The sequence below is a fragment of the Staurois parvus genome, unplaced genomic scaffold (genome assembly GCF_062004578.1).
Source record: "Staurois parvus isolate SC_StPar_1 unplaced genomic scaffold, SC_StPar_1.0 ptg001381l, whole genome shotgun sequence".
Classification (NCBI taxonomy): Eukaryota; Metazoa; Chordata; class Amphibia; order Anura; family Ranidae; genus Staurois; species Staurois parvus.
The window spans coordinates 847213-861880 of NW_028319177.1; the positions used below are offsets into that span (position 1 = coordinate 847213).

The 14668-nt window shown below is 44.7% G+C and overlaps 1 protein-coding gene across 1 annotated transcript; it reads right to left on the minus strand.

Annotated features, from left to right (window-relative positions):
• Positions 1–4754: 4754 nt before the first annotated feature.
• On the minus strand, positions 4755–9612 carry LOC149436307 (galectin-1-like). The gene is made up of 4 exons (XM_089661753.1): positions 9577–9612; positions 8193–8269; positions 6824–6995; positions 4755–4898 (listed from the first exon to the last, which is right to left on the minus strand). Exons 1-4 carry the CDS (start codon positions 9610–9612, stop codon positions 4755–4757), a joined length of 429 nt encoding a protein of 142 aa, XP_089517879.1.
• Positions 9613–14668: the final 5056 nt, after the last annotated feature.

Genomic DNA, 14668 nt, shown 5'->3' on the forward strand with positions numbered 1-14668 from the left:
CGCTATAAAGAGATACTTGTACAAATATGGTCTTCATGGAAGAGTCATCAGAAGAAAACCTCTTCTACGTCCTCACCACAAAAATCATCGTTTGAACTTTGCAAATGAACATATAGACAAGCCTGATGCATTTTGGAAACAAGTTCTGTGGACCGATGAGGTTAAAATTGAACTTTTTGGCCGGAATGAGCAAAGGTACGTTTGGAGAAGAAGGGGCACAGAATTTAATGAAAAGAACCTCTGTCCAACTGTGAAGCATGGGGTTGGATCAATCATGCTTTGGGGTTGTGTTGCAGCCAGTGGCACAGGGAACATCTCACGAGTAGAAGGAAAAATGGATTCAATAAAATTTCAGCAAATTTTGGATGGTAACTTGATGCCATCTGTGAAAAAGCTGAAGTTAAAGAGAGGATGGCTTCTACGAATGGATAATGATCCTAAACACACCTCGAAATCCAGGGGGGATTACATCAAGAGGCGTAAACTGAAGGTTTTGCCATGGCCTTCACAATCTCCTGACCTCAACATCATTGAAAATCTATGGATAGACCTTAAAAGAGCCGTGCGACAGACAGCCCAGAAATCTCAAAGAACTGGAAGACTTTTGTAAGGAAGAATGGGCAAAGATACCTCAAACAAGAACTGAAAGACTCTTGGCTGGCTACAAAAAGCGTTTACAAGCTGTGATACTTGCCAAAGGGGGCAGTACAAGATATTAACTCTGCAGGGGGCCCAAACTTTTGCAGACGCCATCTTTTTGTTTTCTGTTACTTTGAAAGTGTAAATGATGGAAATAAAATCTAACTTTTGTTGAGATATTATAAGAATGTCTAATCTGTAATTTGATGCCTTTTGGAGATTTTTCCATCTTTCCTTGGCTTCTTTATGCACATTAATACACATTTTTAGCTGGGGTGCCCAAACTTTCCATCCCCACTGTATATGGAGAATTAAGCACATGAAGGACAGAGACTATACGTTTTATTCTCATGCACATGAGATGTATTCAAGACTGGATTATATATTGCTGGACCATCGACTTATGGAGCCTCTGATCAAAGTACAAATAGAATCAATGTCAATATCGGACCTTGCCCCTGTCACAATGCAATTATTATGGGGAAACGAGCAGATCGGGGGGAAATTATGGAGGTTAAATGAGACACTTCTCCAGGATTCAGAGGTGGATCAAAGAATTAAAAAAGAAATAGAGCAATTTTTTGAGGAAAATGAGTCTGGGGAAGTATCCGTAGCAACAGTGTGGGAGGCTCATAAGGCTTATATTAGAGGAATCCTGAGAGTGATTGGAGCAAAAAATAGAAGAAATTAATTTTGAATAGACTAAAAAAAAATAAAGCCGTTCGAAATTTGAATTTCAAAATGAATAACAGTTAAAGGAAATAGTAAATAGAATAAAACAGCATAAAATAAAAATAAAGGAATAGAAAAGAATATAATAGAAAATAAAAGATTAGAATAGAAAAAAAATGGAATAGATTAGAATATAGCTGTAATGTACAGCGCTCAGCGAACTGTTGGCGCTTTATAAATACTGAATAATAATAATATAGCCGTCTTCCAACATTAAAATTTTTGAATTTCAAATAGAATAGAACAAAAAAGAGAGAATATGGCAGTCTTCTGAAATTCAAATTTCAGTTTTGAATAGAATACAATAGAAAGAATATAGCCATCTTCTAAAACTCAAATCTTTACATTTCAATTTAAAAAATAACATGGAAAGAATATAGCTGTATTCTGAAATTCAAAAAGAATAGAATACAATAAAACAAACAGTATACTGTAGATTAGAATGAAACAAAATAGAATATGAAAGAACAGAAACTAGAATAGAGTAGAATACAATAGAAAATGAAAGAATAGATGATGCTGTTCGATCATGAAATGCGCTGGGTGCAGGAGCAGACTGACCATTTAGTCACTCGGGCACTGCCCGAGGGCCCGGGGTCAGTAGGGGGCCCCATGAGATTCCCCTGGTACCTTTCATAGGCTTTTTTGGGTGTGGTTTGAGTGTGGGAGAGGACACAGGGGCCCCATTATTTCCTATTGCCCGGGGCGTCCCATGAGTTGTCAGTCTGCCCCTGGTTGGGCGGGGCTTAACTTGTGACATCAGCCCGCTCACCATGTGGCTGATGGCAAGGCATCAGTACATGCTGAATTTTTTTACCTCTAAGTATCTCTCTATTGATTTAAATAAATGGTTTGGTATGACCTCTGTTCTCCTCCATGCAATCTGATGATCCTTGGAATCACTGAACCCGGAAGTCGGTGTCCTGCTGTTGCCACTGATGAATGTCTGGAGGTCGGTTAATGACATGCCTGGTTGATCTCTGCGGAGGTGATCTTTAATATTTGATAAGAAGCCAACCTTACTAGTGAAGGACACGAGTGTCTTGGTGGTCTAACATATATTTGTGGAGTCAGTGGCTAGTTGAATGCTTTCACTGGTTCCTGGACTTTAGGAGGTTTGTGCATCACTGATGTTTTCACTTGAGGTTTGTGGACTTTTATTTGTGTGGATGCGCATTCACATGTGTATATACACCGCTCCAAAAAAAAAAGACACTTTGAAAACCCATCAGATCTCAATGGGGAGGAATCTCCTGCTGGATCTCTATACTCACATGGACGGGGGAGGAACATAAGGACGTCCCATCGTTTGATGGAAATGAAAATGATCGACCTACAGAGGACTGAATTCACAGACACCCCAAAAATAAAAGTAGAGAAATGATGCAGCAGGCGAGTCCATTTTGCTGAAATTTCATTGCAGGAACTCAGAATGGTCCTCAGTAATTTTTATGTCCCCCACATGCTTATATGCATGTTTGACAACATCGGGGGAGACTCCTAATGAGATGGCAACCAGTGTAGGGTCTGACAATGGGTCCAAGGATTTCATCTCAATACCTAATGGCAGTCAGGGTGCCATTGTCTAGCCCAGGGGTGGGCAAACTTTTTGACTTGAGGGCCGCAATGGGTTCATATATTGGACCCGGGGGCCGGACCAAGAGTAGATGAATGATGTGTATGTGTCATCCATAGTAAGTATAGTAATATTCCCCCATAGTAATTAATCCCCCATATAGTAATTAATCCCCCATATTAAGTCTCCAAGTCCCCCCTGTGTCAATTCACTTACCTTTGCTCTGCGCGTTCCTCTCGCCGTCTTCCCACGCCGTTCCGGTGTAGCATGAAAATCTGTCTCCTATGAGGAGGTGTCCCCCTCGACGTATCTGCACATGTGCCAGTTTCAGGCATTAGCAGCCGATCTCCGGCACATGCGCAGATACGTCGAGGGGGACAGATACTCGTAGGAGATTTTCATGCTACACCGGTCTTCAGGGCGGACTGTGAGAGGAGCCTAGCTCCGCGGGCCGGATTAAAAGGTCCGCCGGGCCGTAGTTTGCCTATTGCTGGTCTAGCCTGTACAGGTCTGTCCATCCCTCTATGGCGATGTCTCCCCAGACCATCACTGACCCACCACCAAAACAGTTGAATCATGTTAGAGGCAGCAGAACATTCTCCACAGCATCTCCATACCCTTTCACATGTGCTCAGGGTGAACCAGCTCTCATCTGTCAAAAGCACAGGGTGTCAGTGGTGGACCTGTCAATGCTGGTGTTCAATGGCCAATGCCAATCCAACTCTATGGTGCCAGGCAGTGAGCACAGGGCCCACTAGTGGACGTTGAGCCCTGATGAAGTCTGTTTCTGATTGCTTGGTCAGAGACATTCACACCAGTGGCCTGCTGGAGGTCATTTTGTAGGCCTCATCCTGTTCCTCCTTGCACAAAGGAGCAGATACAAGTCCTGCTGGTGGGTTAAGGACCTTCTATGCCCCTGCCCAGCCCTCAGAGGAACTGGCTGTCTCCTGGAATCTTCTCCATGCTCTTGAGACTGTGCTGGGAGACACAGCAAACCTTCTGGCAATGACACGTATTGATATGCCATCCTGGAGGAGTTGGACTGCCTGTGCAACTTCTGTAGGGTCCAGGTAGGGCCTCATACTACCAGTACTGACGTTACAATCAGTCAAACCCCTGCTTCTCCAAACCACACCCCTTAAATTTACATGTAGTTTGGACCATGTGACATAGCATTTAGTTGGTATTGTTTAAAGTTAAATCTGTACACAGGATTCTAAACTTTCCATCTGGAGCCAGAAAAGTGAGCTAAAAAGATCAGAAACATTTCTATTGTTTTACTAGAAATCTAAGAAATCAGACTATGCACTCAGAATGTAGCATTACCACCCTCAGTTACAGTGTACCTTCTAAAAGTAATGCAACAAACCTCCAGCAGGAGGGCGCTATGCAGCAATTCTATCCACTACAGCAAGGGTGTCAAACTGGTGGCCCTCCAGCTGTTGCAAAACTACAAGTCCCATCATGCCTCTGGGAGTCATGCTTTTAACTGTCAATCTTGCAATGCCTCATGGGACTTGTAGTTTGGCAGCAGATGGAGGACCACCAGTTTGACACCCGTGCTCTACAGCAATCAATACAAAGTCAGAGCCAAATAAAGATAAGATGATCAGGCACAATAGAGCCCATCGGATTTTATTTGATATGTGGATGAAAGTCATTTCTAGTACTGAGCAAAGCACGGGTATGTGAGCAGCAAGGATGCAGATTGGAGAAGGGTTAAAAGGAAACCTCTTCATCCACCGTGTCCATATCCAGTCTACGAAATGGCGACATGGGACAGGCGGCTCCTCCATTGCTGGAATCTTCATTTAAGCCTGATGGACTTGAACTGGAGGTTTTTTACTTCGAAATAGGAGACAAAATCTATGGGAAAGCGGACTGGAAATAAGAGCGGATTTAACCGAGGTAATTGGATGGTGATCTTGTCTTGTTGAAACTGGAAGCAAACCTGTAAAAAGATGGCAGGGTCATCAATGAGTGTTGGCAATAGAGACCAAGATTCTACAACCAAACCATCCACTTCAACAAAAATCTTTCCATAAGATGCATTCTTTATATTGTTGCAGATAATGGTGAATGAAGGGGGGGGGGGGGGGGAATGTGCTTCTGTGCTGCAATGCTGTAGTGACAGGGTCTGAGGATTGTGTATCCATCACCTGGAACACTGACTGGACCCTCCAGGAGGTCAAGAGCTCTTGACCAGTTTGGAGTCCTGGTCTGCTAGCCACCCTCACTCAGGGTTCCTTCAGAGGTTTCTAAGGGTTCCTTGAGCGGTGGTTATTTAATCTCTACCCAAAAAAAACCCACTCCCCTTTCCAGGGGCCCCAATACAGATCTGTCCTGATCAGAGCCCCATCTGCCATTGTTCTAGCCATGGCTCCAATTCATGTATGTCCTTGACAGGGGTCCCATCTACTATGACTGACCAAGCGAGAATTGTTGGCAAGTGATTATTCTGGGTCGGTTTTCTCTTCATCTACTCCCATAAAGATAACGAAGCCTTGGCAATTTTTGAAAAATCTTACACCCAAAGAATAGCATTCAGTAATATCCATTACCTGTACGCCTCCCAAATACCCACCATTGGCATGTCCTCCACATCCCTCCCCTCAGCACACATTGTTCTCCAACAGTTGTAGCATGACTCCGAGGAACTTCAGTTCCCAGCCAACCCCCCACTACTCCCAAGATGGAGCCATTACAGGGACTTTAGTGACATCCAAGGTTAATAAGAGGCAGAAACGAGGATCAGGAAATCCCTGTCATTTAACATGCGTACACAAAAAATAGAAAGGAAAAAAATTTCACAAGCTGATAATTCTGAAAAATCAGTGATCTGACCTACAGCCTGGGGCGTATTTACCACAAGGCAAACAAGGAATTTGCCTAGGGCAGCATTTCAGGGGGGGGCAATGCTGTCCCCCAAAAGGGATATGCAGCATGGGGACCAGGCAGGTTCTGAGATAGGCTGCAGGTTGCTTGGTGTATGCAGAGCCCAAACTTTTGCTCCTGGGATGTCCAGAGCTGAGAAGGGGAGAGTCCTCCCGCCAGGGTGGGGGGAGGTTGCCACTGTATGGGGGTAGTGGAATGTTCTTGGGCAGGGGGTGTTGGTCCCCCAACCACTCCATCCCCCACAGCCAATTACCTCTTGTACCACTATCCCCTCCCTCCGAGATTGTAAGCTCCAAGGATCAGGCCCTCTAATCCCTCTTATTGAGCTGTACAGTCTCCCTCCATAATGTAAAGTGCTGAGCAAACTGTTGGCGCTATATAAATACTGTATAATAAATTATAATTATGTCAGGCTCTTTGTGAGGGAGGGGGGTGTTGATTGGTGTCAGGGTATCAACATGGTGGGGGGGGTGCTGCTTTCTGTGTTGCCTAGAGCAGCACAAAACCGAATACATCACTGCCTACAGCAACCATTTTCTAGGTGGTACATCATGGCATACAATGGCAGCTTGGTGGAATCCATTGGATCTTCCTATGTGGGAGGTTCTCCATGGAATGAATGACCATCATAGCAGATTCTATATATCCTTGACCCAAGTCACAACTGACTACCTATTGCATTTTTCAGAGATGGAGAATATGGGGTTGAATTACTAAAAAAGGCCGTTGTTCGAGGTTAATAAGTGAGCAGACGCTTTGCTAACTTCTGTCACCCAATCCCATGCAATCAAAAAGGCTGTTTCTTTTCCTTGTGTTTGATATGGTACTCTGAAAAGTGAAGCTTTTCCTCATTTACCATGTCCTGGAGCAACTACATGGTCTATTTGCCTTTAGTAAATCACCCCTTGTTTGTCCAATATGAACAGGGATGCCTCTCTGCCCCATCCAACATTTTTCCCACCCCCCCCAGTGTAGACTTACCGTGGTGTTGGACCCCTCCTTGAAGGGGAAGTAGCTTTGCCTCTGCTCCGTTCCCCAGATACCATTCATCACAGAGTTAAGGATGGTCTTGTGCTGGTCTCCATGGGAGTCAAATCGAGGATTAAAGCGTAGCACTAAATTCTTTTCATCCGTTCCTAAATCTATGAAAAACCTAGAAAGACAAGGCAATTCTGCTCAGCTGACCTTGTTGGATGTAGTACTCGAGTCATTCTCCAGTGGTACTCCCATGGGTTTCAGAGGTACTTCTCCCACTTTAATAATGCATAATAGCAAATTACTGAATATATAAAGTACATCAGCTATTATGGGAAACCGTTTTCTTGGAAAGCTTGGCCTGGTAATAAATGCCCAATACCAAGAAATATCTAAACTGAGCCTGTAGCCTGGAAATTGATAGACTGTTACATATTCTTAACAAGTGGTAAGATTTAAGACAACCCCTCACCAACATATGTAGTTGCAGCCACTGTGGAATTCATCCTAAGCCCCGGTTCACATATGCAGCCACGTTTAGCGTGGGCACAAGGGCCCATTCTTTTGGCTTTGCTCCCGTGCTCCATGACATGCAGGGAAGAAGTTCCTGCACTTCCGAAAACGCAGCCGAGGTTCCCAGTACGGTTGTGTTTTCCAGCGCGGGCCATTAGAACCAATGGCACCCGCCCACGGGTCCTGTGCAGTTGGTGTGGCCGCATGGATTTTCATGCGGATTGCAGCGGCACCACCCGCACAGATGTGAACTGAGCCTAAAAAGCTCACAAGTGAAATGGTGAAGTCATTCAGGTCTGGTCTTAGCTCTCCCATTCTACTAATGAGAAAGAAAGGCAATCGAGCTAGTGCTGGGAGGAGTCACTGTTGAGAGAACAGAGCGATCCAAGCAACTTCTGAATCACTGCTGTGGGGGGGGGGGGGGGGGGGGGAAGCAGGAACATGGATAAGGAATCACTCTGGTGAGGTAAGCGGAGCTGCTGCGAGATAAAGAGCAGCTACCACCGGTTTGTGCCCTTTGACTCCGTTGCCATTCCAGGGGTGCTTGGACCTCTAACTAGGTAGGCAGCAGTAATGAAGGGATTTCTACTATAAATTGAAGATGCATTACTCCACAGTGCCTATAGCTACACAGGTTACTGGGGTCAAGGAGGACAGAAAGACAAAAAAGACAGACTGTATGTCAGTTGCCATTTGATATGATGGCCGCTTAGACAAGTTCCATCCAGGTTGGCATTTGTCACAATGGAGAAGCACAAATGTTTGAGCTAAACAATTTCAGTTGTACTTTTGGTAAATTGTATTATACAGAGAACAGACGTATGTTGCATAATGAGTAGCCGAAATTAGAACCACGACTTACGCTTTACAGTCCTCCGGAATGAAACCCTCCAACTCCACAGAGCGACCAGGTTCAAGGATGAAGTTCAAGACAAAACTCTGGGAAGGAAAAAAAAAAAAAGGGAATGATTACTTCACAATAGAGAGGATTACACCCTGCATAACAGGGGGAGGATTATTACACATTGTATATGGACAGAAGACGTCTCATGGTTGGAGTTACTGTACTTGGGTTAAAAGAGCAACTTGCTTGAAGCCTTTGTGTGGGAGAGTGGAGGGAGCTCAGACATTTCCAGCAGATCACAAATGTCTAATGGCAGAAGGACTTGACAAAATATACATTTTCTCTTACAATGTTCATATTATGCATGTTGGCCACCCAGACCTTCATATAAGGTAGTGTCCTATCTACAGACAGCCAGATGGTGCCAGATACTGACCAGCAAAAGGCCTGCCCAGCATTCATGTTTATCAAGAATGATGTACTTGGTGTGAATTGTATTCTGGTCAGCATATTCATTTATTGATCTGTATATACATATCTGAACTATGTGAAGTAGCCCCCCCCCCCACAGCTTCCATCATGAATGGAAAGAGCTACCAATCTGGCACAATGAATCAACCCAGAGGATGGACATGTCAACTCAGAACAGGACCATTATATTTATAAAACTGCATAGCAAAGGGTTAATATAAATACACAAAGCAGCGCTGAGAGACGATAAAGGTAAATCTAATGTGGGGACTAATTGTGATTATGCAAATAGTGAACCATCATATGATGCATGTGAACGTAATAAATATAAAGTGACTGAAGTGTAGGACATAAAATCAGCAAGATATAAAAGTCCAAAATTCAAAGTGACCCGTGCTGGTGATATCCGTGATGGAGACCGATAAAGTGATTGCACTCAAATGAAGCACAAATGTATAGAATTATCCCATTGTGGTCATCAGGGTGTAGGCAAGAATGGTGGAATCGTCTGGCACTCTGTTAGCACACAAGGTAATTCCAATCTCACTCACAGGCCCCTCCAATCTCACTCACAGGCCCCTCCAATCTCACTCACAGGCCCCTCCAATCTCACTCACAGGCCCCTCCAATCTCACTCACAGGCCCCTCCAATCATCCAGGGACAGCTCTAGGTAAGCATCAGACCACCAGATAAACTCCTCAAAGAAATGGGGATCTCTCCACCTTGGAGGCAACTGCATTCAACAGGTGACCTGTAGCATGACCAAAACAGAGGAACCATCTGTTGAATGCAGTTGCCTCCAAGGTGGAGAGATCCCCATTTCTTTGAGGAGTTTATCTGGTGGTCTGATGCTTACCTAGAGCTGTCCCTGGATGCTGGGAGAGTCCTGTAAGTGAGATTGGAGGGGCCTGTGCAGGAGATTAGAATTACCTCGTGTGCCAACGGAGCGCCAGATGATTTCACCATTCTTGCCTATACCCCAATGGGATAATATATACATATGCGCTTCTGGTGAGTGCAGTCACATTATTGGTCTCCATCACTGATATCACCAGCACAGATCACTTTGAAGTTTTATATCATACACTTCAGTCACTTTATACATTCATAACATTCACCATTATGTGACGGGTCATTATTTGCATAATAATCACCTTTAGCGCCATTTAGTGCCCATGTTAGATTTATCTTGATCGTCTCAGTGCTGCATTTTGTATATATAACTGTTTAAAGGGTAAGAGGTTTCACCTTTAATGCCAGCAGCTTTACAACCTTTGCACTCACTTTGGCCATTTACATTTCTAGTCAAATATATAAAGAGATGAGGAGGCATGGAAACAAGGAGTCACTAAAAGCAAGTGTGGGGGAGAGGAGTGTCTTCAATATATACCCAATACCAGGGGTGGACTGACAACTCATGGGGCCCCCAGGCAATATGGGATCATGGGGCCCCTGTGTCCTTGCCCAAACAAAAAAAGCCTATGAAAATAGGTACCAGGGACATCTCATGGAGACCCCTACTGACCCCGAGCCCTCAGACAGTGCCCGAGTTTCCAAATGGTCAGTCCACCACTGCCCAATACTAAGAACATCCAGGAAACCATCACATCCTAAATCAGAGTCATTAGAAGGACAAGAACCAATAAGTTGTGCTACACCATTCATTGCCAACAACCTACAGAAGCCATTTGCTCAGCTCTTGCAGCTTCCACCAGTGCCCATACATATACCTCCACCACCAACATCAAACCAGCCCAACACCAACTTGTGTCTACACCAAGCAAACCAATACTCACCACACTACACCCACCATCCCCCACAGAAGCCATTTGCTCAGCTCTTGCAGCTTCCACCAGTGCTCATACTCACATTATCTGCCATCCTGCTTCCTTATCAGAGACACTTGTGATCAGCTGCTCTTCTACTTCTTCTTATATAGGAGGTCTGCTGAGGGTGGAGCCAGTCAGGAGGGAGGGATCACTCCGCCCACTGCTCCCTGGACTGACAATTGTTCCAGAACCGCTCATTACAGAGAATGAATGAAATGTGGATCCGCTGTGACTGAGCATGGGTCGTCCATCGTCACTCTGCTGGGATGTCACCACTCACCACAAACAGCAAGGGGGCAAAAGAGGACTATCCTCAAAGTCATTTCTACACCACAAAGGGGGAGATTTCCTAACACTGGAGGGTGCAAAATATGGAGCAGCTGTGCATGGGAGCCAATCAGCTTCTCCCTTCAGCTGCTTCAATGAAGCTTTGACAGGGAAACCTGGAAGCTGATTGGTTTCTATGCAGAGCTGCACCAGATTCTGGACTCTCCAGGTTTAGGAATTCAACCAAGTCCAAGTGGTCCATCGAGTCTGCATCCTTTTTTAAATGTTTCCTTGTTTATTTATTTATTGGTAAGTGTGTTGTCTGAGTATAGATCTATGTTTGCCCCAGGGGCAGACTGACAACTCATGGGGCCCCCGGGCAATAGGGGATCATGGGACCCCTCTGTCCTTGCCCAAACTCAAAAAAGCCTATGAAAAAGGTACCAGGGCATCTCATGGAGGCCCCATACTGACCCTGGGCCCTCGGGCAGTGCCAGAGTTTCCAAATGGTCAGTCCGCCCCTGGTTTGCCCCAAGCATGACTGAAGCCACTTACTGCTGACTGACTCACTACCTCTGCTGGAGGTCTATTCCAACCATCAACTACCCTTTCAGGAAAATATGACTTTCTAAGATGAGTTGGGAACTTTCCTCCAGTCAGTTGGAGGTCATGTCCCGTGTTCTTCATCTTGGCTTCATACTGAACATCCTGCCCTCCAGAACCTAATTCCCCCCTAATGTATTGAAAGGCTTTGGTCATGTCCATCCTTTCCCTTCTTTCCTCCAGACTGTACATATGAAGTTCCTGCAGTCTCTCCTGATATGTTTGATCCCTCAGACCTTTCACCATTTGTGTTCCCCGTCTCTGGACTCGTTCTATCTCATCAGTGTCTTTATGTAAGGCTTAGCTCACACCTATGCAGTTTTGACACGTGAGGCTGTGAGTGGGGGGCTTATTGAAATTTGGAAGCCCCCAGATCCCTGCCTTCCCCCATGAATAGGTATGGGGTACATAATACACCTACTCATACAACAAGAAAATTCAAAGTCAAAAACACAACCAGTATAGGACAAGTCTTTTATTCAAAAACAAAAAAAGCCTCCCAAGGTAGATCCCATGTCAATCTCGAATGCCGTCTGGCGACCCAAAAAATAAAAACCCGACCCGCACCTGGTTATGGGTGGCTTGGAATGTCAATGCATCTGGCTATGGTTGGCATGGAATGTCTATGCATCTGGTTATGGGTGGCTTGGAATGTCTATGCATCTGGCTATGGGTGGCTTGGAATGTCAATACATCTGGCTATGGGTGGCATGGAATGTCTGGGCATCTGGCTATGGTTGGCTTGGAATGTCTATGCATCTGGCTATGGGTGGCTTGGAATGTCAATACATCTGGTTATGGGTGGCATGGAATGTCTGGGCATCTGGCTATGGGTGGCATGGAATGTCTGGGCATCTGGCTATGGGTGGCATGGAATGTCTATGCATCTGGCTATGGGTGGCTTGGATTGTTTGTACACCTGGTTATGAGTAACTTGGGACATCTGTGCAGCTGGTTATGGATGTTGTATTGCATCTGTACACCTGACTATGGGCAGTGAAATGCTTGTGCTTCTGGCTATGGGTGATATGTGACATCCATGCAGCTGGCTGAGAGATTTCTGCACTTGGTTATGGGTAGCATGGAATGTCTATGCACCTGGCTCTGGGCTGGACTTCTTTGCATCTGGATATCAATGTTGTGTGATGTCTGTGCACCTGGCTATGGGTGGAGTAAAACAGCTGTGTGTCAGTCTATGGGTGAAATGGAAAGTCTGTGCGCCTGGCTATGGGTGAGGTGTGGCATCTGTGTCCATGGCTACAGGTGGTGTTTTACATCTGTGCACATGACTTTAGGTGGTAAGAATGCCTGTGCACTTGGCTGTGGGTGGTATGGAATGTCTGTGCTCCTGGCTATGAGTAGCTTGTAGGTCTCGGGGTATATAATGGGTGGGAAGAGAGTACAGCTGGTAATAGTCGGGCAGATTCTTCCTGAGAAAGGGAAGGGTTTCACCTGTCTTTATCCTCAGACATTCAGGTCGGGAGGATTTGCAGGGAAATCCCCGGGGATCAGAGGATCTTTTCTCCTCATTAATACAGAAATGGTCCAACTGTTATCTGCAGATTTCAGAGTCAGGACATTTATTTCTTTATCAGACTGTTTATGACCCCGTCCCCCATATGACCATTCCCATCACTATGATGTCATCCCTGGTGTAAATTTGTGATGGCTATTATGATTATTACTGTAATTGTGGAAAAAGGAGAGCAGGTCTAAAATCCAACACATAATGAATTTCTTCAGGAAGATCCAAATTGATTGGATCCCAGAAAAGATGTAGAGACAGTTGAGATGATAGAGTCCTTATAATATTCATACAAGGATCAGAAGCCTTCAGAGAAGCCAAGTTCTCCCGTCATAACTCAAAGTGCCCTTCCCTAATATACCCCTGACCCCACTGGCTACAATGAGGAACAATCTGGCCGGTTTTACTAGCACCCTTGACCTTGTGGGTTACAGATACACCTCTTGGCCTTGGACAGCTACAGTCATGAATTCCATTTAACGTTCTTCAGATCTTTCCATGAGGCTAAATAGCATTATTTTACCACTATTAGATATATAAACAAGTGCCACATAAATGTAAAGTCAGAAGGGTTCAGAATGGGTAGGGAATGACTTGAGGATATGATGTAGGGGGAGGAGGTGATCAGAGCTGGACAAAACCCTGGAGGTACAGAGTGTGGTGAGCAATTTGGCCCACCCACCCACCTTCTTGGTAGATGTGACTATGGATATGACCACTAATGCACAAGTTTAGAGAATTGAGATATGGGTGGAGAATTGTCACAGCATCAGCTGATCCTTGATGGTGCCAAAAGGTAAAATTGTTACTAATGTTTGACCTTAATGGTCACAAATCTGTATGATGAGGGGGGGGGTCATGAAGGAAGTACTTACCAAGGATTATTCCAGGTGAATAATGGTGTAAAATTACTGGAGTGTACCCCCTGAGCTGGATATGAATGGCTGGTGGCCAGTACTGGTTTCCATTACAACATATTGGGTGGCATTGTCAAGAACCTGGCACTAATGATTGTATTAGACTTTTTGTAGGTCCTAGAGTTAGTGTCTGCTATCATCCTGTTATTTAATAACTGGCCATAGTAGGGATGAATCTTTGGGGAGCCAGACATTTTTAAAACCATTTAATATCAGAAAGTCTTATGGGACTTTCTGATTATCTCATGAAGGAAGTACTTACCAAGGATTATTCCAGGTGAATAACTGTCCAATCACTGGAGTGTACCTGTACCCACTGAGTTATGAACAGCCAGTACAGGTTTCCATTGCAACATATTGGGTGGCACTGTCAAGAACCTGGCAACCTATCATCCTGTTATTTAATAACTGGCCATAGTACAACAATTGGTGGCATTGTTTGCATGATGTTTAATTTAATATCACTCCCCCAACCCTACCCAGGCGATGCCCATACCCTACCCCTGTAGCTGATATTTTTTTCAGCATATAATTAGGCTACTTGCACACTGATCTGTGGCAAACACAGCAAGCAGGATTCTAAAAAGGAAAAAACCAGATCAGTGTGAAATCAGCCTTTTGTTTAAGCTGTAGGGATAAATCTTTGGAGAGCCAGACATTTTTAAAACAATTTAATATCAGAAAGTCTCACTGGAAATCCATGAAATCAGCCTACACATGCAGGAAAAGCAGCATTAGCACCCTCTTGGTTACCGTGTGCCTTTTGAAAGTAATGCAACAAACCTCCAGCAGGAGGGCGCTATGCAGCAGGCAGGGATGCTATCCACCACAGCAATCAATACAAAGTCAGTTTAGAGCTGAATAAAACAATCTGGCACAAA